The sequence below is a fragment of the Carcharhinus amblyrhynchos genome, chromosome 29, assembly GCF_965287045.1.
Source record: "Carcharhinus amblyrhynchos chromosome 29, sCarAmb.v2.hapA, whole genome shotgun sequence".
NCBI lineage: Eukaryota > Metazoa > Chordata > Chondrichthyes > Carcharhiniformes > Carcharhinidae > Carcharhinus > Carcharhinus amblyrhynchos.
In genome coordinates this window covers 34,932,686-34,954,149 of record NC_137352.1, presented here as the reverse complement: position 1 = coordinate 34,954,149, position 21,464 = coordinate 34,932,686, and the positions used below count along the sequence as shown (strand labels likewise).

General features: G+C 44.0%; 1 protein-coding gene across 3 annotated transcripts in view; it reads right to left on the bottom strand.

Moving 5' to 3' along the window:
• Positions 1 to 21,464, bottom strand: part of siae (sialic acid acetylesterase) — a 110,932-nt gene that overhangs the window by 17,929 nt on the left and 71,539 nt on the right. For 2 of the 3 annotated variants that reach the window (XR_013889643.1, XR_013889642.1), the window contains exons 8-10: positions 15,956 to 16,110; positions 10,373 to 10,565; positions 3,761 to 4,683 (exon numbers count right to left, since the gene is read on the bottom strand). Coding sequence is in view for 1 of the 3 variants with exons in the window: in XM_080214699.1 (XP_080070825.1) it covers positions 4,444 to 4,683; positions 10,373 to 10,565; positions 15,956 to 16,110 (588 nt within the window). In the remaining 2 variants the exon portion in view is untranslated. Of the gene's footprint in view, positions 1 to 3,396; positions 4,684 to 10,372; positions 10,566 to 15,955; positions 16,111 to 21,464 lie in introns of those variants that run through there. The other variant, XM_080214699.1, reaches the window with a different exon arrangement.

The following is a 21,464-nucleotide window of genomic DNA, read 5'->3' as shown; positions in this document are numbered from 1 at the left end:
CCTGGTGTTGTGAGACTTCCTGAAGTCCAACAGGTTTATTTGGTAGCACAAGTTCTTGGAGCACTGCCCCTTCATCAGGTAAGTGGGAGTTGAGTTCACAAACAGGGCACATATAGACACAAACTCAATTTACAAGATAATGGTTGGAATGCAAGTCTTTACAGGTAATCAAGTCTTAAAGGTACAGACAATGTGAGTGGAGAGAGGGTTAAGCACAAGTGAAGGAAGTGTGTATTGTCTCCACCCAGGACAGTTAGTGAGATTTTAAAGCCCAGGCAAATTGTGGGGTTACAGACAGTGTGACATGAACACAAGATCCCGGTTGAGGCTGTCCTCATGTGTGCAGAACTTGGCTATCAGTTTCTCCTCAGCGATTCTGCGTTGTCATGAAGGCTGCCTTGGAGAACACTTACCCGAAGATCAAAGGCTGAATGCCCGTGACTGCTGAAGTGTTCCTCAACAGGAAGAGAACACTTCTGCCTGGTGATTGTTGAACAGTGTTCATTCATCTATAGTTGTAGCGTCTGCGTGGTCTCCTCGATGTATCATAGAACATAGAACACTACAGCACAAACAGGCCCTTCGGCCCACGAGTTGCGCCGATCACATCAACACCTACCAATCCATAGACCTATCTATAACCCCCAATCCCATTAAATCCCATATACTCATCCAGAAGTCTTTTAAAAGACCCCAGTGAGTTCGCCTCCACCACCACTGACGGCAGCCGATTCCATTCACTCACCACCCTCTGAGTGAAAAACTTACCCCTAACATCACTTCTGTACTTGCCTCCCCGCACCTTAAATCTGTGTCCTCTCGTAGCGACCATTTCAACCCGGGGAAATAGCCTCTGAGAATCCACCCTATCTATTCCTCTCAACATTTTATAAACTTCTATCAGGTCGCCTCTCAACCTTCGTCTCTCCAGGGAGAAGAGTCCCAACTCCCTCAACCTAACTTCATTAGGCATGCCTCCCAGTCCAGGCAACATCCTTGTAAATCTCCTCTGTGCCCTTTCAATAGCTTCTACGTCCTTCCTATAGTGAGGCGACCAGAACTGCGCACAGTACTCCAAGTGAGGCCTGACAAGGGTCTTAGAAAGTTGCAGCATTACCTCCTGATTCCTAAACTCAATCCCTCGATTAATGAAGGCCAGTACACCATACGCCTTCTTGACCACATCCTCCACCTGCGAGGCCGATTTAAGAGTCCTGTGGATCCGGACCCCAAGATCCTTCTGCTCTTCAACACTACTAAGACTCCTGCCCTTGATAGTGTACTCGTTCATCCCATTGGTCCTGCCAAAATGGACGACTACACATTTATCCGCGTTGAAGTCCATCTGCCACTTCTCCGCCCAGACCTGCATCCTATCTATGTCCTGCTGCAACTTCTGATATCCTTCCAGACCATCCACAACACCACCGACCTTCGTGTCATCAGCGAACTTACTAACCCATCCCTCCACTTCCTCATCTAGGTCATTTATGAAAATGACAAACAGCAAGGTTCCTAGAACAGATCCCTGGGGCACTCCACTGGTGATTGATCTCTATGCAGAAAAAGACCCATCCACAACCACTCTCTGCCTTCTGCAGGCAAGCCAGTTCTGGATCCACAAGGCCAAAGCCCCTTGGATCCCATGCCCTCTCACCTTCTCAAGAAGTCTTGCATGGGGGACCTTATCAAACGCCTTGCTGAAGTCCATGTACACCACGTCCACTGCACTTCCTTCGTCAATGTGTTCAGTCACATTTTCGAAGAACTCAACTAGGCTCGTAAGGCACGACCTGCCCTTGACAAATCCATGCTGACTATTTCTGATCATGTCAAACTTCTCCAAATGCTCGTAAATCTTGTCCCTCAGAAGCCTCTTCATCAGCTTACCAACCACTGAGGTCAGACTCACCGGTCGGTAATTTCCCGGGCTATCTCTGTTCCCTTTCTTGAAAATAGGAACCACATCCGCAATCCTCCAATCTTCCGGAACCTCTCCCGTCTCCATTGACGACGCAAAGATCATCGCCAGGGGCTCTGCAATCACCTCCCTCACCTCCCACAGTAACCTGGAGTACATCCCATCTGGTCCCGGTGACTTATCTATCTTGATAGAATTCAAAAGTTCTAACACATCATACCTCGGGACATCCTTTCCTGCAGCGTATTTTGTAGACAACATTGGCCGAGTCACAAGAGTATGTACCGTGTACCTGATGGATGGTGTTCTCACGTGAGATGATGGCATCTGTGTCAATGATCTGGCATATCTTGCAGAGGTTGCTGTGGCAGGGTTGTGTGGTGTTGTGGTCACTGTTCTCCTGAAGGCTGGGTAGTTTGAGGTTGTGCGGTTGTTGAAGGCAAGAAGTGGTTGCATTCTTGGACACATGCATCTCCATCAAGGACAGTCACCTCAGCATTTCATTGTTCCACATGCCCATGGATAACCTCACGATGCTCCACTTCTCCAGCTTTCATCCTAAACACGTTAAAGAAGCCATCCCCTATGGACAAGCCCTCCACATACACAGGATCTGCTCAGATGAGCAGGATTGCAATAGACACCTACTCATGCTGAAAGATGCCCTCGTAAGAACAGGATGTGGTGCTTGACTCATCGATTGACAGTTCTGATGCGCCACAGCGATAAACTGCACCGATCTCCTTAGAAGATAAACATGCCACATGGCGGATGGCGTAACCTTCATCATCCAGTACTTCCCTGGAGCGGAGGAGCTACATCATCTTCTCTGGAGCCTTCAACACATCATCGATGAAAATGAACATCTCACCAAGGTCGTTCCCACACCCCCACTTCTTGCCTTCAAACAACCGTACAACCTCAAACAAACCATTGTCCGCAGCAAACTACCTAGCCTTCAGAATAGTGACCATGGTATCACACAACCCTGCCACAGCAACCTCTGCAAGACATGCCAGATCGAACACCACTCACCAGATACATAGTACATACTCTTGCAACTCGACAACGTTGTCTTACTGATACGCTGCAGGAAACGATGTTCCGAGGCATGGTACACTGGGGAGACCATACAGATACTATGGTAACGGATGAATGAACACCGCTTGACAATCAGAATTGCTGAGCAGAAACTGATGGCCAAGTTCCACACATGAGGACAGCCTCAACCGGGATCTTGGGCTCATGTCACACTATCTGTAACCCCTAAGACTTTTCTGGGCTGCAAATTCTCACTAAATGTCTTGGCTAGAGACAATACACATCTCTTTGACCTGCGCTTAACCCTCTCTCCACTCACACTGTCTGTACCTTTAAGACTTGATTACCTGAAAAGACTTGCATTCCAACCACTGTCTTGTAAATTGAGTTTGTGTCTTTATATGTCCTGTTTGTGAACACAACTCCCACTCACCTGATGAAGAGGCAGTGCTCCAAAAGCTTGTGCTACCAAATAAACCTGTTGGGCTTTAACTTGGTGTTGTGAGACTTCTTACTCAGTTATGCGGGCAGGGAAACATGCAAAAAGTGGAAAATTCAAACGGAATGTGTACTGTTCTTAAGAATATCCTCAAACAACATCATGAAGCTTGATTCTAACAGTACAATAGTAGCAGTTTTGATGCCCAAAATTTTACTTCTTCCCTCACTGGGTTAATTTTATAGTTAAACTTGCAAAGACAGCAGGTAGCTTGCAGTGTTAAACCTGTCACTCTGACAGTATTAGTAAAAGAACATAGAACATATTTCACCTGATAGCTAACGAATTGGTAGACTGACCTCACTTTGAACTCCAGCCTGAAGTCTGGGCTCTGTCTGCAGATACTTTCCTGTTGACCATCAAAGCCTTTGATCCACTCAATATTATCCCATAGATATCTGAAGAATATCTGAAGTTTGGATGCTAATCGGTTCTCTGCAAGTGGTTCAAATTAATTGTTAATTAAGATACTAAAAGTACATGTGGTTGATAAAAATGTTCATGCCCTAATATTGTTAGATCCCTGAGTAGATTAAACCTATCTATCTATACAGGTTTATTATTCATTTTGAATTACTAATATCATGAAGAGAAGTTAATTTCCAGGTTGTATACAGTCATATTTACTTGGAACGTCTGAAAAAGCTAAGTAGAAAATCTGTTAGTTTTTTGCAACTCGCCGAAGAATCTATAGGGAATACGAATGAGAACTTGGATTCACAGTACTTGTACAAGTCTTCCAGACCCTGTACATCAATTATCCAAAGTATCCCAGTGGAAGGAATCCTGGACCAGTGCTAAAGTTGGTCATATAAATGAAAATAACCAACAGCAATAATTATTATTAAAGGGGCAAGGGAGGCACAATGATCTAGTGTGAAATTTTAAGTAGCATAAATAGTCTTGTTATTTCTGTAAAATCTTTTCTGATCTCACAGTTGATACAGTTAACATTTTACAGTAATAATTTGATAGATGATATTCAGAATGGTCCATTGTGGGCTGTTTGTATCATGAATGATGGAGCAGGTAACTTATAGCCTTTACTGTACAAGGGACACTTCTTCAAGCCACATGGCCATTCCGTCCACGCATAGCGAATAGCAGTCATCCTCTGGTGACACTTGTTTAGAGATAAAGACAGTGTGTTGATGGAGTGGTCAATAATGGGGGCAGAGAGCCAGTTACAGCTGGACAAATTCCATTTGGTGCAGCAACACATCTATAGAGAGAAAAATATAAATATCCTGTCATTGATGATGCATTAATGCGAGCATCCCAACTGCTAATCAGCAACGACTTTCTCCACTACACTTGTTCATTTACATTTGTCACAGATCTCCTTGTACTGCAACAAGATAATGGCATTGTCTAGACAGTGGCACTTGGAGTGGGGTAATAATTCTCACCTTCCTCAGGAACATTTATTTATTTCACCTCACCTTGGACTATAAAAATATCAACTCTCTATGTATCTTGGATTAAGAAATTTACTTTTTTTAAATGAGCAAAGCAAGCCCCTTCATTATCTATTATAGATTATCTATATACAGTCACTTGGAATCATGAATCTTGTACAAATGCAGTATTTTATTTGCAGGCCCTAATCAGGCATTTAGAGTAGATTCTGTGATGGGCAGCGGCTGGGAATATCCTCGTTCCACCATGAACAATAGTATGATTATCTAGGTTGCTTGATCTTCAAATAAATCTGTCTCAGTAGAATACTGGCTCATGATGGTGTGACTATGATGAATATCTTCCTTCTCTGCAACAAATATCTATTTACATAAGAACATAAGAAATAGGAGCAGGAGTAGGCCATCTAGCCCTTCGAGCCTGCCCCGCCATTCAATAAGATCATGGCTGATCTGTTGTGGCTCAGTTCCACTTTCCCGCCCTCTCCCCATAACCCTTAATCCCCTCTCTTATCAAGAACCCATCAACCCGCTTCTTAAAAATATTTAGCGAGGCAGCCTCCACCACTTCAACGGGCAGAGAATTCCAGAGATTCACCACCCTTTGAGTGAAGAAGTTCCTCCTCAACTCCGTTCTAAACCGCCTCCCCTTTATCTTGAGGCTGTGCCCCCTAGTCCTACTGTCTTTTTTGAGCGGGAAGAGTCTCTCCACCTCTATCCTATCCATCCCATTCATCATCTTATACGTCTCAATGAGATCTCCCCTCATTCTTCTAAACTCTAACGAGTACAAGCCTAGTTTATTCAGCCTCTCCTCATAGCTCAATCCCCTCAACTCTGGTATCAGCCTAGTAAACCTCCTCTGCACTCCCTCCAGGGCCAAAATATCCTTGCGCAGGTGCGGCGCCCAAAACTGCACACAGTACTCCAGCTGCGGCCTCACCAATGCCCTATACAGCTGCAGCAAGACCTCCCTACTTTTATATTCAATCCCCCTCGCTATGAAGGCCAGCATCCCATTCGCCTTCCTGACCACCTGCTGCACCTGCAAGCTGGGTTTTTGCGACTCATGCACAAGGACCCCGAGGTCCCTCTGCACCGTCGCCTGCTGCAGTTTTTCGCCACGCAAGTAATAGTCCTTCCTACCATTCTTCCTACCAAAGTGGACCACCTCACACTTGCCAACATTAAATTCCATTTGCCATTTCCTGGCCCATTCGCCCAACCTATCTAGATCCTTCTGCAGACTCTCCACACCCTCCGCACAATTTGCCTTTCCCCCACTCTGCACTGTTTACCCTGCACAAGTGGGCAGAGCATATCCATGGGTCATTGACTACATCACATTTCATGTTTTGTCACTGTAATTATCAAGAATAAATAAGTCTGTCCATTAATATTATTGAAAACTCCGCATTCCGCAAGCAATGAGTTTTGTTTTGTACAAAGTAGTCAGCACGGCTTTGTCAAAGGCAGGTGGTGCCTTATGAGCCTGGTTGAGTTCTTTGAACATGTGACTAAACACATTGATGAAGGAGGAGCAGCAGTTGTGGTTTATATGGACTGCAGCAAGGCGTTCGATAAGATCCCCCATGCAAGACTTCTTCAGAAAGTGAGAGGGCATCGGATCCAAGGGGCTGTGCCTTGTGGATCCAGAACTGGCTTGCTCGCAGAAGGCGAAGTGGTTGTAGATGGGTCTTTTTCTGCATGGACGTCAGTCACCAGAGGAGTGCCCCAGGGTCCCTAGTTCCGGGACCCTTGCTGTTTGTGATTTTCATAAATGACCTGGATGAGGAAGTGGAGGGATGGGTTGGTAAATTTGCTGATGACACAAAGGTTGGTCGTGTTGTGGATAGTTTGGAGAGATGTTAGAAGTTGCAGCGTGACATACATAGGATGCAAGGCTGGGCAGATGGACTTCAACTCCAACAAGTGTGTAGTGGTCCATTTTGACAGGTCAAATGGGATGAAGGACTATAGTATCAAGGGTAAGACTCTTAGCAATGTAGAGGATTAGAAGGGCCTTGGGGTCCGGGTCCATAGGACTCTTAAATCGGCCTCACAGGTAGAGGATGTGGTTAAGAAGGCGTATGGTGTACTGGCCTTCATCAATAGAGAGATTAAGTTTAGGAGTCGGGAGATAATGCTGCAGCTTTATAAGACCCTAGTCAGACCCTACTTGGAGTACTGTGCTCAGTTCTGGTCACCTCATTACAGGAGGGATGTGAAAGCTATTGAAAGGGTGCAGAGGAGACTTACAAGGATGTTGCCTGGATTGGGTGGCATGCCTTATGAGGATAGGTTGAGGGTGCTCGGTCTTTTCTCCTTGGAAAGACGAAGAATGAGAGGTGATCTGATAGAGGTGTAAAAGATGTTGAGAAGTGTAGATCGGGTGGATTCTCAGAGGCTTTTTCCCAGGGCTGAAATAGTTGCTACGAGAGGACACAGGTTTAAGGTGCTGGGGAGTAGGTACAGAGGAAATGTCAGGGGTAAGTTTTTCATTCAGAGGGTGATGGGTGTGTGGAATCGGCTGCCATTGGTGGTGGTGGAGGCAAATTCGTTAGGGTTTTTTAAGAGCCTTCTGGGTGAGTATATGGGACTTAATAGGATTGAGGGTTATAGGTAAGCCTAGTAGGTAGGGATATCATCGGCGCAACTTGTGGGCCGAAGGGCCTGTTTGTGCTGTAGTTTTTCTATGTTCTAAAATGTGCTCAGTATTGCACTAACTGACCACTGATCAGACAAAACTGACAGCTGCAGGAGAACTTGAGGACGTAGATGTCTTTCAGTCTGCAGTCTACATATGATTGCAGTCCACATATGATTGCAGTCCTACACCATCCTGGCTCATAAGAACATAAGAAATAGGAGCATGCTGCAGCTTTTCGCCCTTTAAATAGTAATCCCTCCTACTATTATTCCTGCCAAAGTGGATAACCTCACACTTCCTAACATTGTACTCCATCTGCCAGGATGGTAGGAAGGACTATTACTTACGTGGCGAAAAACTGCAGCAGGCGACGGTGCAGAGGGACCTCGGGGTCCTTGTGCATGAGTCGCAAAAACCCAGCCTGCAGGTGCAGCAGGTGGTCAGGAAGGCTAATGGGATGCTGGCCTTCATAGCGAGGGGGATTGAATATAAAAGTAGGGAGGTCTTGCTGCAGCTGTATAGGGCATTGGTGAGGCCGCAGCTGGAGTACTGTGTGCAGTTTTGGTCGCCACACTTACGCAAGGATATTTTGGCCTTGGAGGGAGTGCAGAGGAGATTTACTAGGCTGATACCGGAGTTGAGGGGGTTGAGCTATGAGGAGAGGCTGAATAAACTAGGCTTGTACTTGTAAGAATTTAGAAGAATGAGGGGAGATCTCATTGAGACATATAAGATGATGAATGGGATGGATAGTATAGAGGTGGAGAGACTCTTCCCGCTCAGAAAGGACAGTAGGACTAGGGGGCACAGCCTCAAGATAAAGGGGGGCGGTTTAGAACGGAGTTGAGGAGAAACTTCTTCACTCAAAGGGTGGTGAATCTCTAGAATTCTCTGCCCGTTGAAGTGGTGGAGGGCTGCCTCGCTAAATATTTTTAAGACGCGGGTTGATGGGTTTTTGATAAGAGAGGGGATTAAGGGTTATGGGGAGAGGGCGGGAATGTGGAACTGAGCCACGACAGATCAGCCATGATCTTATTGAATGGCGGGGCAGGCTCGAAGGGCTAGATGGCCTACTCCTGCTCCTATTTCTTATGTTCTTATGTCCTCGCCCACTCGCTCAGCCTTTCCAGATCCCTCTGCAGACTTTCCACACCCTCCGCACAATTTGCTTTTCCACTCATCTTTGTGTCATCAGCAAATTTCGTCACCCTACACTCAGCCCCCTCCTCCAGATCATCTATATAAATGGTAAATAGCTGAGGCCCCTGCACCGATCCCTGCGGCATCCCACTAGTCACCAACCGCCAATCAGAATAGCACCCATTGACACTAACTCTCTGCCTCCTATTAGGCAACCAATCCTCTATCCACGCTAACACCTTACCCCCAACTCCATGCTCCCTAACCTTCTGAAGCAACCGTTTGTGTGGCACCTTATCAAACGCCTTTTGAAAATCAAGAAACACCACATCCACCGGTTCCCCTCTGTCTACCGCACTAGTCACATCCTCGTAGAAATCCAATAAATTCGTCAAACACGACTTCCCCTTAACGAATCTGTGCTGCGTCTGTCTATCAAACCATTCCTTTCCAGGTGCCTCGCTATTTCTTCTTTGATGACGGATTCAAGCATTTTTCCAACAACAGAAGTTAAACTAATCGGCCTATAATTCCCTGCCTTTTGCCTACTACCTTTTTTAAACAGCGGCGCAACATTAGCTGTTTTCCAATCTTCCGGCACTTCCCCGGAATGCAGCGAAGTTTGGTAAATGGCTTTCTCAAATGGCTGTGCAAATTCATTATTAGGAATGGGGATGGACAATCTTGATTTGTGGAGCCTTCTCCTCCAATTAGTTGATCACCATCATTCACTACAGGATGTGGCAGAGATGGATCGCGGATCTGATCCATTGGGCTCGGGAATATTTAGCTCTACTGCATGCTGCATCTGCTCTTTATTACGCATGTCATTCCATTGTTGCTTCACTCATTTTTAGGTTGCTTGAGCATGCTTTCCCATCCCTTACTGAATTAGGTTTGGTCCCTGGCTTGATGGTAATGGTAGAGTGAGGAATATGCCTGGCCATCATGGTGGAATACAGTTCTATTGTTGCTGATGGCCCACAATGCCTCATGGAAACTCAACTTTGAGTTGCTTGATCTATTTGAATTTAACCCATTCACCACAATGGTAGTGCCACATCACACAACGGAGGGTGTGTTTAGTGTGAAGATAGGACTTCATCTCCAAAGGACTGTGTGGTGGTCACTCCTATCAATAATGACAGACAAGTGAATCTAATTTGGTGAAAATGAGGTTAAAGTAGGTTTTTCCCTCTTACTGGTTCTCTCGCTGCCCCCAGCCAAGTCTGGCAAATGTGTCCTTTAGCACTAAGCTAGTTCAGTCAGTAATGGTGCTACTCTACCACATTTGGAGACAGGCATTGATATTCCCACCCAGACTGCATTCTGTGCCCTTGCGATCATCACTGCTCCTTCCAACTGATGTTCAAAATGGGGAAGTACTGATTCGTGCTGAGTAAGGCAATCAGCAGGTTTCTTTTTCTACGTTCAACCTCATCCCTCATTTTGAGGACTCAGGGACACACTTTCCTGACTATAAATCATTTACCCAAACTGGAAATATTAAAGGGAGCAACAAGAGCCTGCTCCCCCTGTTCAGGGACATTCAGGTGACAGCCTGAGAAGCTCACACCAACTTTGGAAACTATTCAAGATGCAAAATTAAGAGCTTGTTTTTTGCAGTAATATCATGGTTTATTATAAAACAGGTGTGTCTGGAGTAGTCTGGCTGTTATAAGCTGAGTGCAGGTGTGCCATACCTCAAATATGTTTTTACTGAGCTCCAGCACAGTCAGCTCTTGTGTGTAGGTGATGATCAATTCTGTACTGTTCTTGAGCTGAAGACTCTTTGGAAATGGGCCCTGGAAAACGACTGCCGTCTCTCCATAAGCCACTGCTCGAGCACCAAGGTACAATCTGTATGCAACGTCTTGTTTATACCGAGGATGAATGCTGAAAAGTATTAAATATTTATTTGCACAATCCTGCAACCCTCGGATTCTGCAAAGTTATTGCCTCCTGGATTCCAGACCACTCAGATGTTTAATATATAGTCAAGGCTGACATTTACTGCAGCATTAAGGGAGTTATGGAGTTTTATAGCACAGAAAGAGACCATTTGGCCCATCATGTCTCTGCTGGCCATCAAGCACCTATCTATTCTAATCCTATTTTCCAGCACTTGGTTCATAGCCTTGTAAATTAAGGTGTTTTGAGTGCTCACCTAAATGCTTCTTAAACGTTCTGAGGGTTCCCATCTCTACCACACTTTCAGACAGAGTTCCAGATCCCCACCATCCTCTGGGTGAAAATGTTTTTCCTCAAATCCCTTCTAAATCATCTGACCCTTTCCTTAAAATTATTCCTCCCAGTTACTGACCCTTCTACTAAGGGAAATGTTTCTTCCTATCTATCCTATCAGTGTCCCTCATAGAGTTTTACAGCGGGAAACAGATCCTTTGACCCAAGTTGTCCATGCAACCCAGTTTTTACTATTAAGCTAATCCCAATTGCCCGTGTTGGATCCATAATCGCTCTATACCAATCTTATCCCTTTGGACCCTTTTATATCTCTCCCCTCTTACCTTAAACCTATGCCCTCTAGTTTTAGACACCCCTACCATTGGAAAAAGATGTTGACTATCTACCTTATCTATGCCCCTTATTATTTTGTAGACCTCTATAAGGAGCCTCTTACGCTCCAGGGAAAAAAATGTCCCAGTCCATCTTAAACAATGGCATAACATTTGCCACTCCACAATCTTCAGGCACCTCACCTGTTGCTGTTGATGATTCAAATATCTCTGCTAAGGGACCCACAATTTCCTCCCACAGCATCTTGGGATATTCTTCATAGGGTCCTGGGGATTTATCTAACTTGATGCACCTCCTTCTCTGTAATATGTACACTTCTCAAAATATCACTATTTATTTCCCCAAGTTCCCTAACACCTTTCTCAACAGTAAATATTGATAAGAAATATTAATTTAGGATCTCACCTATCTCTTGTGGATCTGCACACATAGATGACCTTGTTGATCCTTAAGAAGCCCTTTTCTCTCCCTACTTACTCTTTTGCCCTTTACGTATTTGTAGAAGCCATTTGGTTTCTCCTTTACCTTATCTGCCAAAGCAATCTCATGTTCCCTTTTTGCCCCCCGATTTCTCTATTATCTCTACTCTGACAGTGTCTATCCACTTGATACTAGCTACCTATGCATGTGATGTGCCTCCTTCTTCTTCTTGACCAGGGCCTCAATATCCCCAGTCATCCAGGATTCCCTACTTCCACTAGCCTTGCCTTTCACTCTAAAAAAAATGTGCTTACCCTGAACCTTGGTTAACACATTTTTGAGACCCTCCCACTTAACAGATGCTCCTTTGCCCTACCAACAGACTTCTTCCCATCCCTCCTCCCCCAATCAACTTTTAAAAGTTCCTAATACCATCAAAATTAACCTTGCCCCAATTTAGAATTTTAACTTCTGGGCCAGACCTATCATTCTCCATAGCTATTTTAAATCTAATGGAATTATGGTTACTGGTTCCAAAGTGATTCCTCATTAACACTTCTGTCACCTGCCCTTCCTTATTTCCAAAGAGGTCAAGTTTTGCCCCCTTTCTAGATGGGCCATCAACATACTGAATGAGAAATTTCTCCTGAATACACTCAACAGATTTCTCTCCATCCAAGCCGCTAATACTATGGCTGTTCCAGTCAATTTTGGGAAAGTTAAAGTCCCCACTATGACCACCCTACTTTTCTTGCAGCTATCTGTAATCGCCTTACATATTTGCTCCTCAACTTCCTGCTGAATATTTGGGGGCCTATAGTACAATCCTATCAAAATGATCTTCCCCTTCTTATTTCTCAGTTCTACCCATGTAAACTCAGTGGGTGCACTCTCAGAAATATCCCCTCTCACTAATGCTATAATGTTCTCCCTAATCAAAAATGCAACTCTGCCTTCTCTCTAACCTCCTGTTCTATCCTTCCTATTGCATCTGTACCCTTGAACAATGAGCTGCCAGTTCTGTCCCTCCCTTAGCCATATTTCAGTAATAGCTATAATATCCCAGTCCCATGTATCCATCCATGCCTTGCCCGTCAGGCCTCTTGCATTCAATAAATGCAGTTTAATCTAGCCTGCTCTTGCTGTCTGTCCTGCTCTTGCCTGACCTGTCGAGACCAGGATTACTGACACTGCCTATACTATTTAGCATGCTCCTTTTAACTTCCATGCTGTCCTCAACTTTCTCTCCTGTCTCCCTTTGGGTCCCATCTCCCTTCCAAACTAGTTTAAACTCTCCTGAGTGGTATCCACTAGAGCTGTCAATGCATGGAAACTGGCCCCTTGGACCCATGCCACTCTTTTTTTAAACCCCTCGCTAATCCCAATTGCCCACATTTGGCTCATATCTCTCTATACTCATCTTACCCATGTAAGTGTCTAAATACTTTTTAAAAGACAAAATTGTACCTGCCTCCACTACTAACCTCTTGCAGCTTGTTCCAGACACTCACCACCCTCTGCATAAAAAAATTGCCCCTCTGGACACTATCTCTCCCATCTCACCTTAAACCTATGCCCTCTAATTTTAGGCTTCCTTACCTTTGGGAAAAGATATTGACTATGTAGCTGATCTATGCCCCTCATTATTTTATAGACCTCTGTAAGATCACCCCTCGGCACTCCAGAGAAAAAAGCCCCAGTCTATCCAGCTTCTCCTAAGAACTCAAACCATCAAGTCCTGGTAGCATCCTAGTAAATTTTTTCTGCACTCTTTCTAGTTTAATAATATCATTTCTATAATAGGGTGACCAGAATTGTACACAGTATCCCAAGTGTGGCCTTAACCAATGTCTTGCACAACTTCAACAAGACGTCCCAACTCCTGTATTCAATGTTCTGACCAATGAAACCAAGCATGCTGAATGCCGTCTTCACCACTCTGTCCACCTGTGAGTCCACTTTCAAGGAGCTATGAACCTGTACCCCTAGATCTCTTTGTTCTGTAACTCTCCCCAGTGCCCTACCATTAATTGAATAATTCCTGCCCTGGTTCAGTCTACCAAAATGCATCACCTCGCATTTATCTAAATTTGTCAGTCTATAGCAAATCTCCCCACCAGTCCCCCTCCAGTTCAGGTGTAACCCATCTCTCTTGAACAGGTCACACCTGCCCCAGAAGAGATCAAAATGATCCACAAAACTAAATCTTTGCCCCTCTGCATCAGCTGTCAAGCCATACATTCACCTGCCTAATCTTCCTATTCCTACTTTCGCTAGCACCTGGCACTGACAGTAGTCCTGAAATGACTACCTTCACGGTCCTGCACTTTAGCCTCCTGCCTAACTCTCTATATTCACACTGCAGGGCCTCATCCTTTTCCCTACCTATGTCGTTGGCACTAATGTGTACAACGACTTCTCTCTATTCACCCTCTCTAAGAATATCCTGCAACCGCTCAGAGGCGTCCTTGACCCTGGCACCAGGGAGGCAACACACTGTCCTAGAGTCTCAATTGCAGCCACAGAAACGCCTGTCTGTGCCCCTAACGAGTCCTCCATTATTACTGTTCGCTTGACCTTTGCCTGACCCTGCTCTACAGCAGAACCAAGTGTGGCACCATAGGCCTGGCTGCTACTGGTATTTTGTCCTGAGAGGCTATCCTCTTCAACAGTATCCAAAATGGTATACCTGTTTGGAAGGGGAATAGCCACTGGAGACTCCTGCACTATCTGCCTGCATCTCCTAGTAGTCATCCATCTACCTGACTGAATCTGTGGTGTGACAACCTCCCTGTAGCTAATGTCTATCACACTCTGCCCCCTGTCTATTCCGCAGTGCATCCAGCTGTCGCTCCCACTGAACAATGCATACTTCCTGCAGATAAAATTGTCAGGGAGACGAGATTGCTCCATGAATTCCCACATCTGGCATGAGGAGCATACCACTACCCTAACTGCCATTTTACAATTAAAAGAATGTTGATTCAGTTTTCCCTTGCTTGTGGTCATCACAGTGACTTTTTTTTTGTTAGAGGAGAAAAGAGGAAGGAAGGAAAACACTGTAGTAGTATTTGGGGTTTAACTGTTCCTTGACAACAGCTCCTCCACAAATTTTCATCTCAACAGCCAACCAGCTTCACCATTCTGCTGGATTTTGTATACCTCAATCAGGTCTCCCTCAGTCTTCTCTGCTCTAAGGAAAACAACCACAGCCTAGCCAGCTTCTTTTCACAGCTCCATCATAACCTCCAAGCTCTTATATTCTATGCCTCGTCTAATAAAGGCAAGTATCCCAAATTAATCACCTTATCTACCTGTCCTGCTGCCTTCAGGGATCTTTAGATATGCACCCCAAGATCCCTCTGGTCCTCTGTAATTCCCAACTTCCTACCATTCATTGTTTGTTCCCTTGCCAAGTTAGCCCTCCCAAAATGCACCACTTCACTCTTTGCAAGGTTAAATTTAATTTGCCAGTGTTCAGTCCATCTGACCAGTTTGTCTATATTGTCCTGTAATCTAAGGCAATGACTCACCACACCACCAACTTTCATGTCATCTGCCAAAATACTGAACTTATCCCAGAATACTGAGCTGTGTACTCTGCCCCTTCCTCAACCATGTCTGTGTGATAGCAATAATATCATACTCCCATGTGTTAATCAACATTCTCAGTTTATCTGCCTGACCTGTAAGACTCCTTGCATTAAAATAAATGCCAATCAGTCTTGCCATCTTCCCTTGTGCTTTAAAATGCCTGCTTTTGCTCTGCCTTCCATACTGACCTGGTTTTCTTCTATAGTTGGTTGCGTGTCATTGTATACGGTGTAGCATTTTCAGTTGTAATGTTAAACTAAGGCACTGTCTGCATCTTTGCATAGGTGTAAAAAATTTCATGGCAGAGTAAAAAGGAACAGATGTTCTCTTGGGCTCCTGGCAGATGTGCCTTACTCACTCATTCTCTTTTTGAGATCTTACTGTGCACAAGTTAGTGCTGCTTGTGCCTGGTTGTAAAAGCAGACTGATCTGTCTTGAGGATGGTAACACTATTGAAAGCAACTTCTTTATCTTAGGATAGATTGCCATGTGGCTTCTTTATTTCAGTTCTTCTGCTCAGGTAACCTTACAAAACCTGTTCCTCATGATTACTGCTACTTTGGCTGCTGTGATCGCCTGATGATTTCTTCCCCTCTCCTGCTCCAGTATCACTTCAGAGCAATATGAATCTTCAGTGTATGTGCAGCCCTTCACAGCTGGTTATGAATCCAGATGTATGTAATTGGAGTTACCCAGATATAGTGCAAATGCCCATTTGAAACTTTGCTACATACGTGCCAAAAGGAGATTTCTCATCACCCAGATCCATTGCAACTGCCATGAATGTTCTCTTCATCTTTGGGTTTGGAGCATAACCAAAATCAGCAGTCTGATGCCAGCGTATCCATGAGAAAGAATCATCTGGGACAGCACGGTGGTAGGTGGAGAGCTACAGGAAGAATCATTCCAGCAATCTTTATAAACTAGAATTCGTTAATACAAAAACAAAATTAACATACAAATTTGGAGAAGGAAGGAACATTTGGATTCTCCATTCAATAAGATTCTGGCTGCTCTGATTGAAACTTGAATCCCATATTCCTGCCCCCATAACTTTTCAGCCCTCTTGTTAACCAATAATCTACCTGGCTCTGCCTTAAAAATATTCAAAGACTCTGTTTCCATTACCTTTGAAGGAAGAGAGTTCCAGAGACTTATGATCCACAATAGGAAAAAATTCTCATCACCTTCTTAAATAAGTGACCCTTTATTTTTAAACAGTGACCCCTACTTCTCTATCCTTCAACAAGAGAAAACACCCTCTCCACATCCACTCTGTCAATAAGATGTAAAAGATTTTGATTTTACTCTTCTGAATTCTAATGGATACAAACCTAACATCTCTAATCTTTCCTCACAAGAAACCCCACCCATTCCTGATATATAGTAAACCCCTGAACTGCTTCTAATGCATTCACATCTTTCCTTAAATAAGGAGCCCAATACTGTACACAATACTCCCAATGTGATCTCACTAGTATCCTGTACAACTGGAGCATAATTGTAATCAACTCCCCCCATAACAAATAACATTCTAATAGCTTGTCGAATTACCTGTATACTTGATTTGTGTGCCAGGACGCCCAGGTCCCTCTGCACCTCAGAGCTTTGCAATCTCTCACCATTTAGATAATAAGCTTCTTTTTTATTTCTCTTTTATTCTTCCTGCCAAAATGGACAATTTCATATTTCCCCATATTATACTCCATTTGCCAGAGTTTTGTCCTCCCACTTAACCTATGTTCCTTTGTAGCCTCATGTCCTCTTCACAATTCACTTTTAATCTTTGTGTCAACAAGTTTTGCAACCATAGTCCCTGCATCTAAGTCATTTATATAAATTGTAAGAAGTTGAGGGTCCCCAAAAGCTGAACCCTGTAGCAGAGCAGTAGTCACATCTGCCAACCACCCTGCCACCACTTAGCCTAAACTATGGCCTCTCATTCTAGAATATCCAACAAGGGGAAACATCTATTCTATGTCTACCCAGTCAATCCACTTTAGCACCTTATATACTTCAATATGATCTTCTCTCATGCTTCTAAACTCCAGGGAGTATAGACTTAAACTGCTTAATCTCTCTTCATTAGACAAGTCCTTCAGAACAGCTTATTCCCTGCTGCCATCAGACTTTTGAATGGACCCACCTTACACTAAGTTGATCTTTCTCTACACCCAAGCTATGATTGTAACATTACATTCTGCACTCTCTCCTTTCCTTCTCTATGAACGATATACCTTGTCTGTATAGCATGCAAAAAAACAATACTCTTCACTGTATATTAATACATATGACAATAATAAATCAAATCAAATCACACATCCCAGACATTCTCTCTTCCAATTTCTTCCTTTGGGAAAAAGATACAAAGGTCTAAGATCACATACCAACCGACTCAAGAACAGCTTCTTCCCTGCTGCCATCAGACATTTGAATGGACCTACCTTATATTAAGCTGATCTTTCTCTACACTCTAGCTGTTGTTTCTTCAGAAGGAACTCTTCAAAATGCAGATAATGAAAATACAACAAAACTTAATCCAACTTCTCAATCAAAGAAAGGAACATCATTACTCCAAACTTGGAGCCTCACCATTGGCCACTCCAAGCTCTCCACAATTCTAAACAGCTTCTTATTTATCGGGAATCAGCTGGTCAGCTGACTATTACATCATTCTGTAATTGGTTCTATGGTTTACTGATTCAGCTGACCCTTACACCTTATTCCCATTGGTCACAATACAAAGTTGTCAATGGTTACATTCTAACAGATTCCCTTTTCTTTTCAAAATAATTTAAGACAACTATCCTCGAGTATTCTTAATAACTTTCCAGTACCTGCACCTCTTTTTATTAAACAGTCAGATACCTGTGGATTTGCATCGATGTAGAGATGCCAGCATTAAGAACCATAGAATCACAGAAAATTACAGCTCAGAAACAGGCCTTTTGGCCCTTCTTGTCTGTGCCGAACCATTTTCTGCCTAGTCCCACAGACCTGCACCTGGACCATATCCCTCCACACCCCTCTCATCCATGAACCCGTCCAAGATTTTCTCAAATGTTAAAAGTGACCCCGCATTTACCACTTTATCAGGCAGCTCATTCCACACTCCCACCACTCTCTGCGTGAAGAATCCCCTCCTAATATTCCCTTTAAACTTTTCTCCTTTCACCCTTAACTCATGCCCTCTGGTTTTTTTCTCCTCTAGCCTCAGTGGAAAAAGCCTGCTTGCATTCACTCTATCTATACCCATCAAAATCTTGAACCCCTATCAAATCTCCCCTCATTCTTCTACGCTCCAGGGAATAAAGTCCTAACCTATTCAACCTTTCTCTGTAAACTCAGCTTCTCAAATCCTGGCAACATCCTTGCGAACCTTCTCTGCACTCTTTCAACCTTATTTACATCCTTCCTGTAACTAGGTGACCAAAACTGTACACAATACTCTGAATTCGGCCTCATCAATGCCTTATACAACCTTACCATAACACTCCAACTTTTATACTCAATACTCCGATTTATAAAGACCAATGTACCAAAAGCACTCTTTATGACCCTATCCACCTGTGACGCCACTTTTAGGGAATTCTGTACCTGTATTCCCAGATCCCACTGTTCAACTGCACTCTTCAGAGTCCTACCATTTACCCTGTACATTCTACTTTGGTTTGTCCTTCCAAAGTGCAATACCTCACACTTGTCTGCGTTAAATTCCATTTGCTATTTTTCAGCCCATTTTTCTAGTTCGTCCAAATCCTTCTGCAAGCTTTGAGAACCTTTCTCACTGTCCACTACACCTCCAATCTTTGTATCATCAGCAAATTTGCTGATCCAATTTACCACATTATCATCCAGATCATTGATATAGATGACAAACAACAATGGACCCAACACCGATCCCTGCGGCGCACCACTCATCACAGGCCTCCACTCAGAAAAGCAATCCTCCACAACCACTCTCTGGCTTCTTCCATTGAGCCAGTGTCTAATCCAACTTACTACCTCCCCATCTATACCTAGCGACTGAACCTTCCTAACTAACCTCCCATGAGGGACCTTATCAAAGGCATTGCTGAAATCCAGGTAGACAATATCCACCGTCTTCCCTTCATCCACTTTCGGGTAACCTCCTCAAAAAACTCTAATAGATTGGTCAAACATGACCTACCACACACAAAGCCACGTTGACTCTCCCTAATAAGTCCCTGTCTATCCAAATATTTGTAGATCCTATCCCTTATCACACCTTCCAATAACTTGCCCACCACCAACGTCAAACTTACTGCCCTATAATTTCCTGGATTTCTTCTGGAACCTTTTTTAAACATCAGAACAACATGAGCCACCCTCCAATCATCCGGCACCTCCCCCATGAATTAGACTTGCATTCTAATCAGTATTCTATAAACTGTGTGTGTCTTTATATGCCCTTCTCTGATCAGAACCTTCCACACACCTGATGAAGGAACACCGTTTCCGAAAGCTTGTGGGATTACTATCAAATAAACTGGTTGGACTTTAACCTGGTGTTGTGAGACTTCTTACTGGATTTGCATCGACCCAGTTAAGTTAGAAGCTTCCTTGTTCTCCAGCATTTGCTTAATGCTGGCCAAATCAAATCTTAATCTTTTTTCCGCAACACGTTTTGTTGAGTGAACATTATCCACATAATAGTCAATTGGTACTTTCTTACCCGATGTGCCCATAAAAAAATAATTCTGCTAATGTGTCTGACAAATATATCCCCATATCCAACACCGCCACTAGCCTTAGGTTTCAGCTGCCAATGTGCTTTTGACAACCCTTTTATTTTCTTTGCTTCCCAGGCCAAGGGGCAACATTTTCTTTTATCTTCTATCAGTATATAAATAGTCAGGAGATATAGTCAGAGGTGGGGGTGTACATATTAGGGGCAAAAAAGCATGGTTATACTTAGAGTCACAAGGCCAGGCTAAAATACACAATGAATGGCTTGTGTTGTTAATTATTAAGGAGGAGGATGCTGACAGTATATTAGCAAAAGCAAAGATGGTAGTGGCAATGGATATGCGGGACATTGATTGGCAGGGTGTACAATGCTTAGCATGGATAAGTCACCTGTTCCAGGTGGCTTGCATCCCAGTTGCTAAAAGTGGAGGTGGAAATAGCAAAAGATTTTGCCATAACTTCCAACTTTCCCGAGAAAGCAGGGAGATCCAAAGGATTGGCAAGTGGCAAGTGTGGCATCCTTATTCCAGAAAGGGTGTTGAAACATTCTTGGTAACTCCAGGGTGGTCACTTTAATTCAGTGGCAGGTAAGATTTTGCAAACAATAATAAGGGAAGTAATTAACAGAGGTTTTAAATCATTGTTTCCAGGATTGTAACTGACCTAACAGCCTCTGGGAATCTTTCTTCCACAGTATCCAACCTTATAGACCCCCAATCCCACACAGCTCACTTCTTCATCCCAAAATCCACAGCAGGACTGTCTTGGTAAACTCATCATTTCAATCTTTTCCTGCCTCACAGAACTCATTTCTTCCCATCTTGACTCCGTTCCCGCTCTCTTTGTCCAGTCTTTCCCACTTACATTCATGATTCCTCTGACACCCTACATCACATCAACAATTTCCAGTTTTCTGGCCCTAATCGCTCCTCCTCATTATAAGAACATAAGAACATAAGAAATAGGAGCAGGAGTAGGCCATCCAGCCCTTCGAGCCTGCCCCGCCATTCAATAAGATCATGGCTGATCTGTCGCTGCTCAGTTCCACTTTCCGCCCTCTCACCATAACCCTTAATCCCCTCTCCTATCAAAAACCCATCAACCCGCGTCTTAAAAATATTTAGCGAGGCAGCCTCCACCACTTCAACGGGCAGAGAATTCCAGAGATTCACCACCCTTTGAGTGAAGAAGTTCCTCCTCAACTCCGTTCTAAACCGCCCCCCTTTTATCTTGAGGCTGTGCCCCCTAGTCCTACTGTCTTTTTTGAGCGGGAAGAGTCTTTCCACCTCTATCCTATCCATCCCATTCATCATCTTATGCGTCTCAATGAGATCTCCCCTCATTCTTCTAAACTCTAATGAGTACAAGCCCAGTTTATTCAGCCTCTCCTCATAGCTCAACCCCCTCAACTCCGGTATCAGCCTAGTAAACCTCCTCTGCACTCCCTCCAAGGCCAAAATATCTTTGCGCAGGTGCGGCGCCCAAAACTGCACACAGCACTCCAGCTGCGGCCTCACCAATGCCCTATATAGC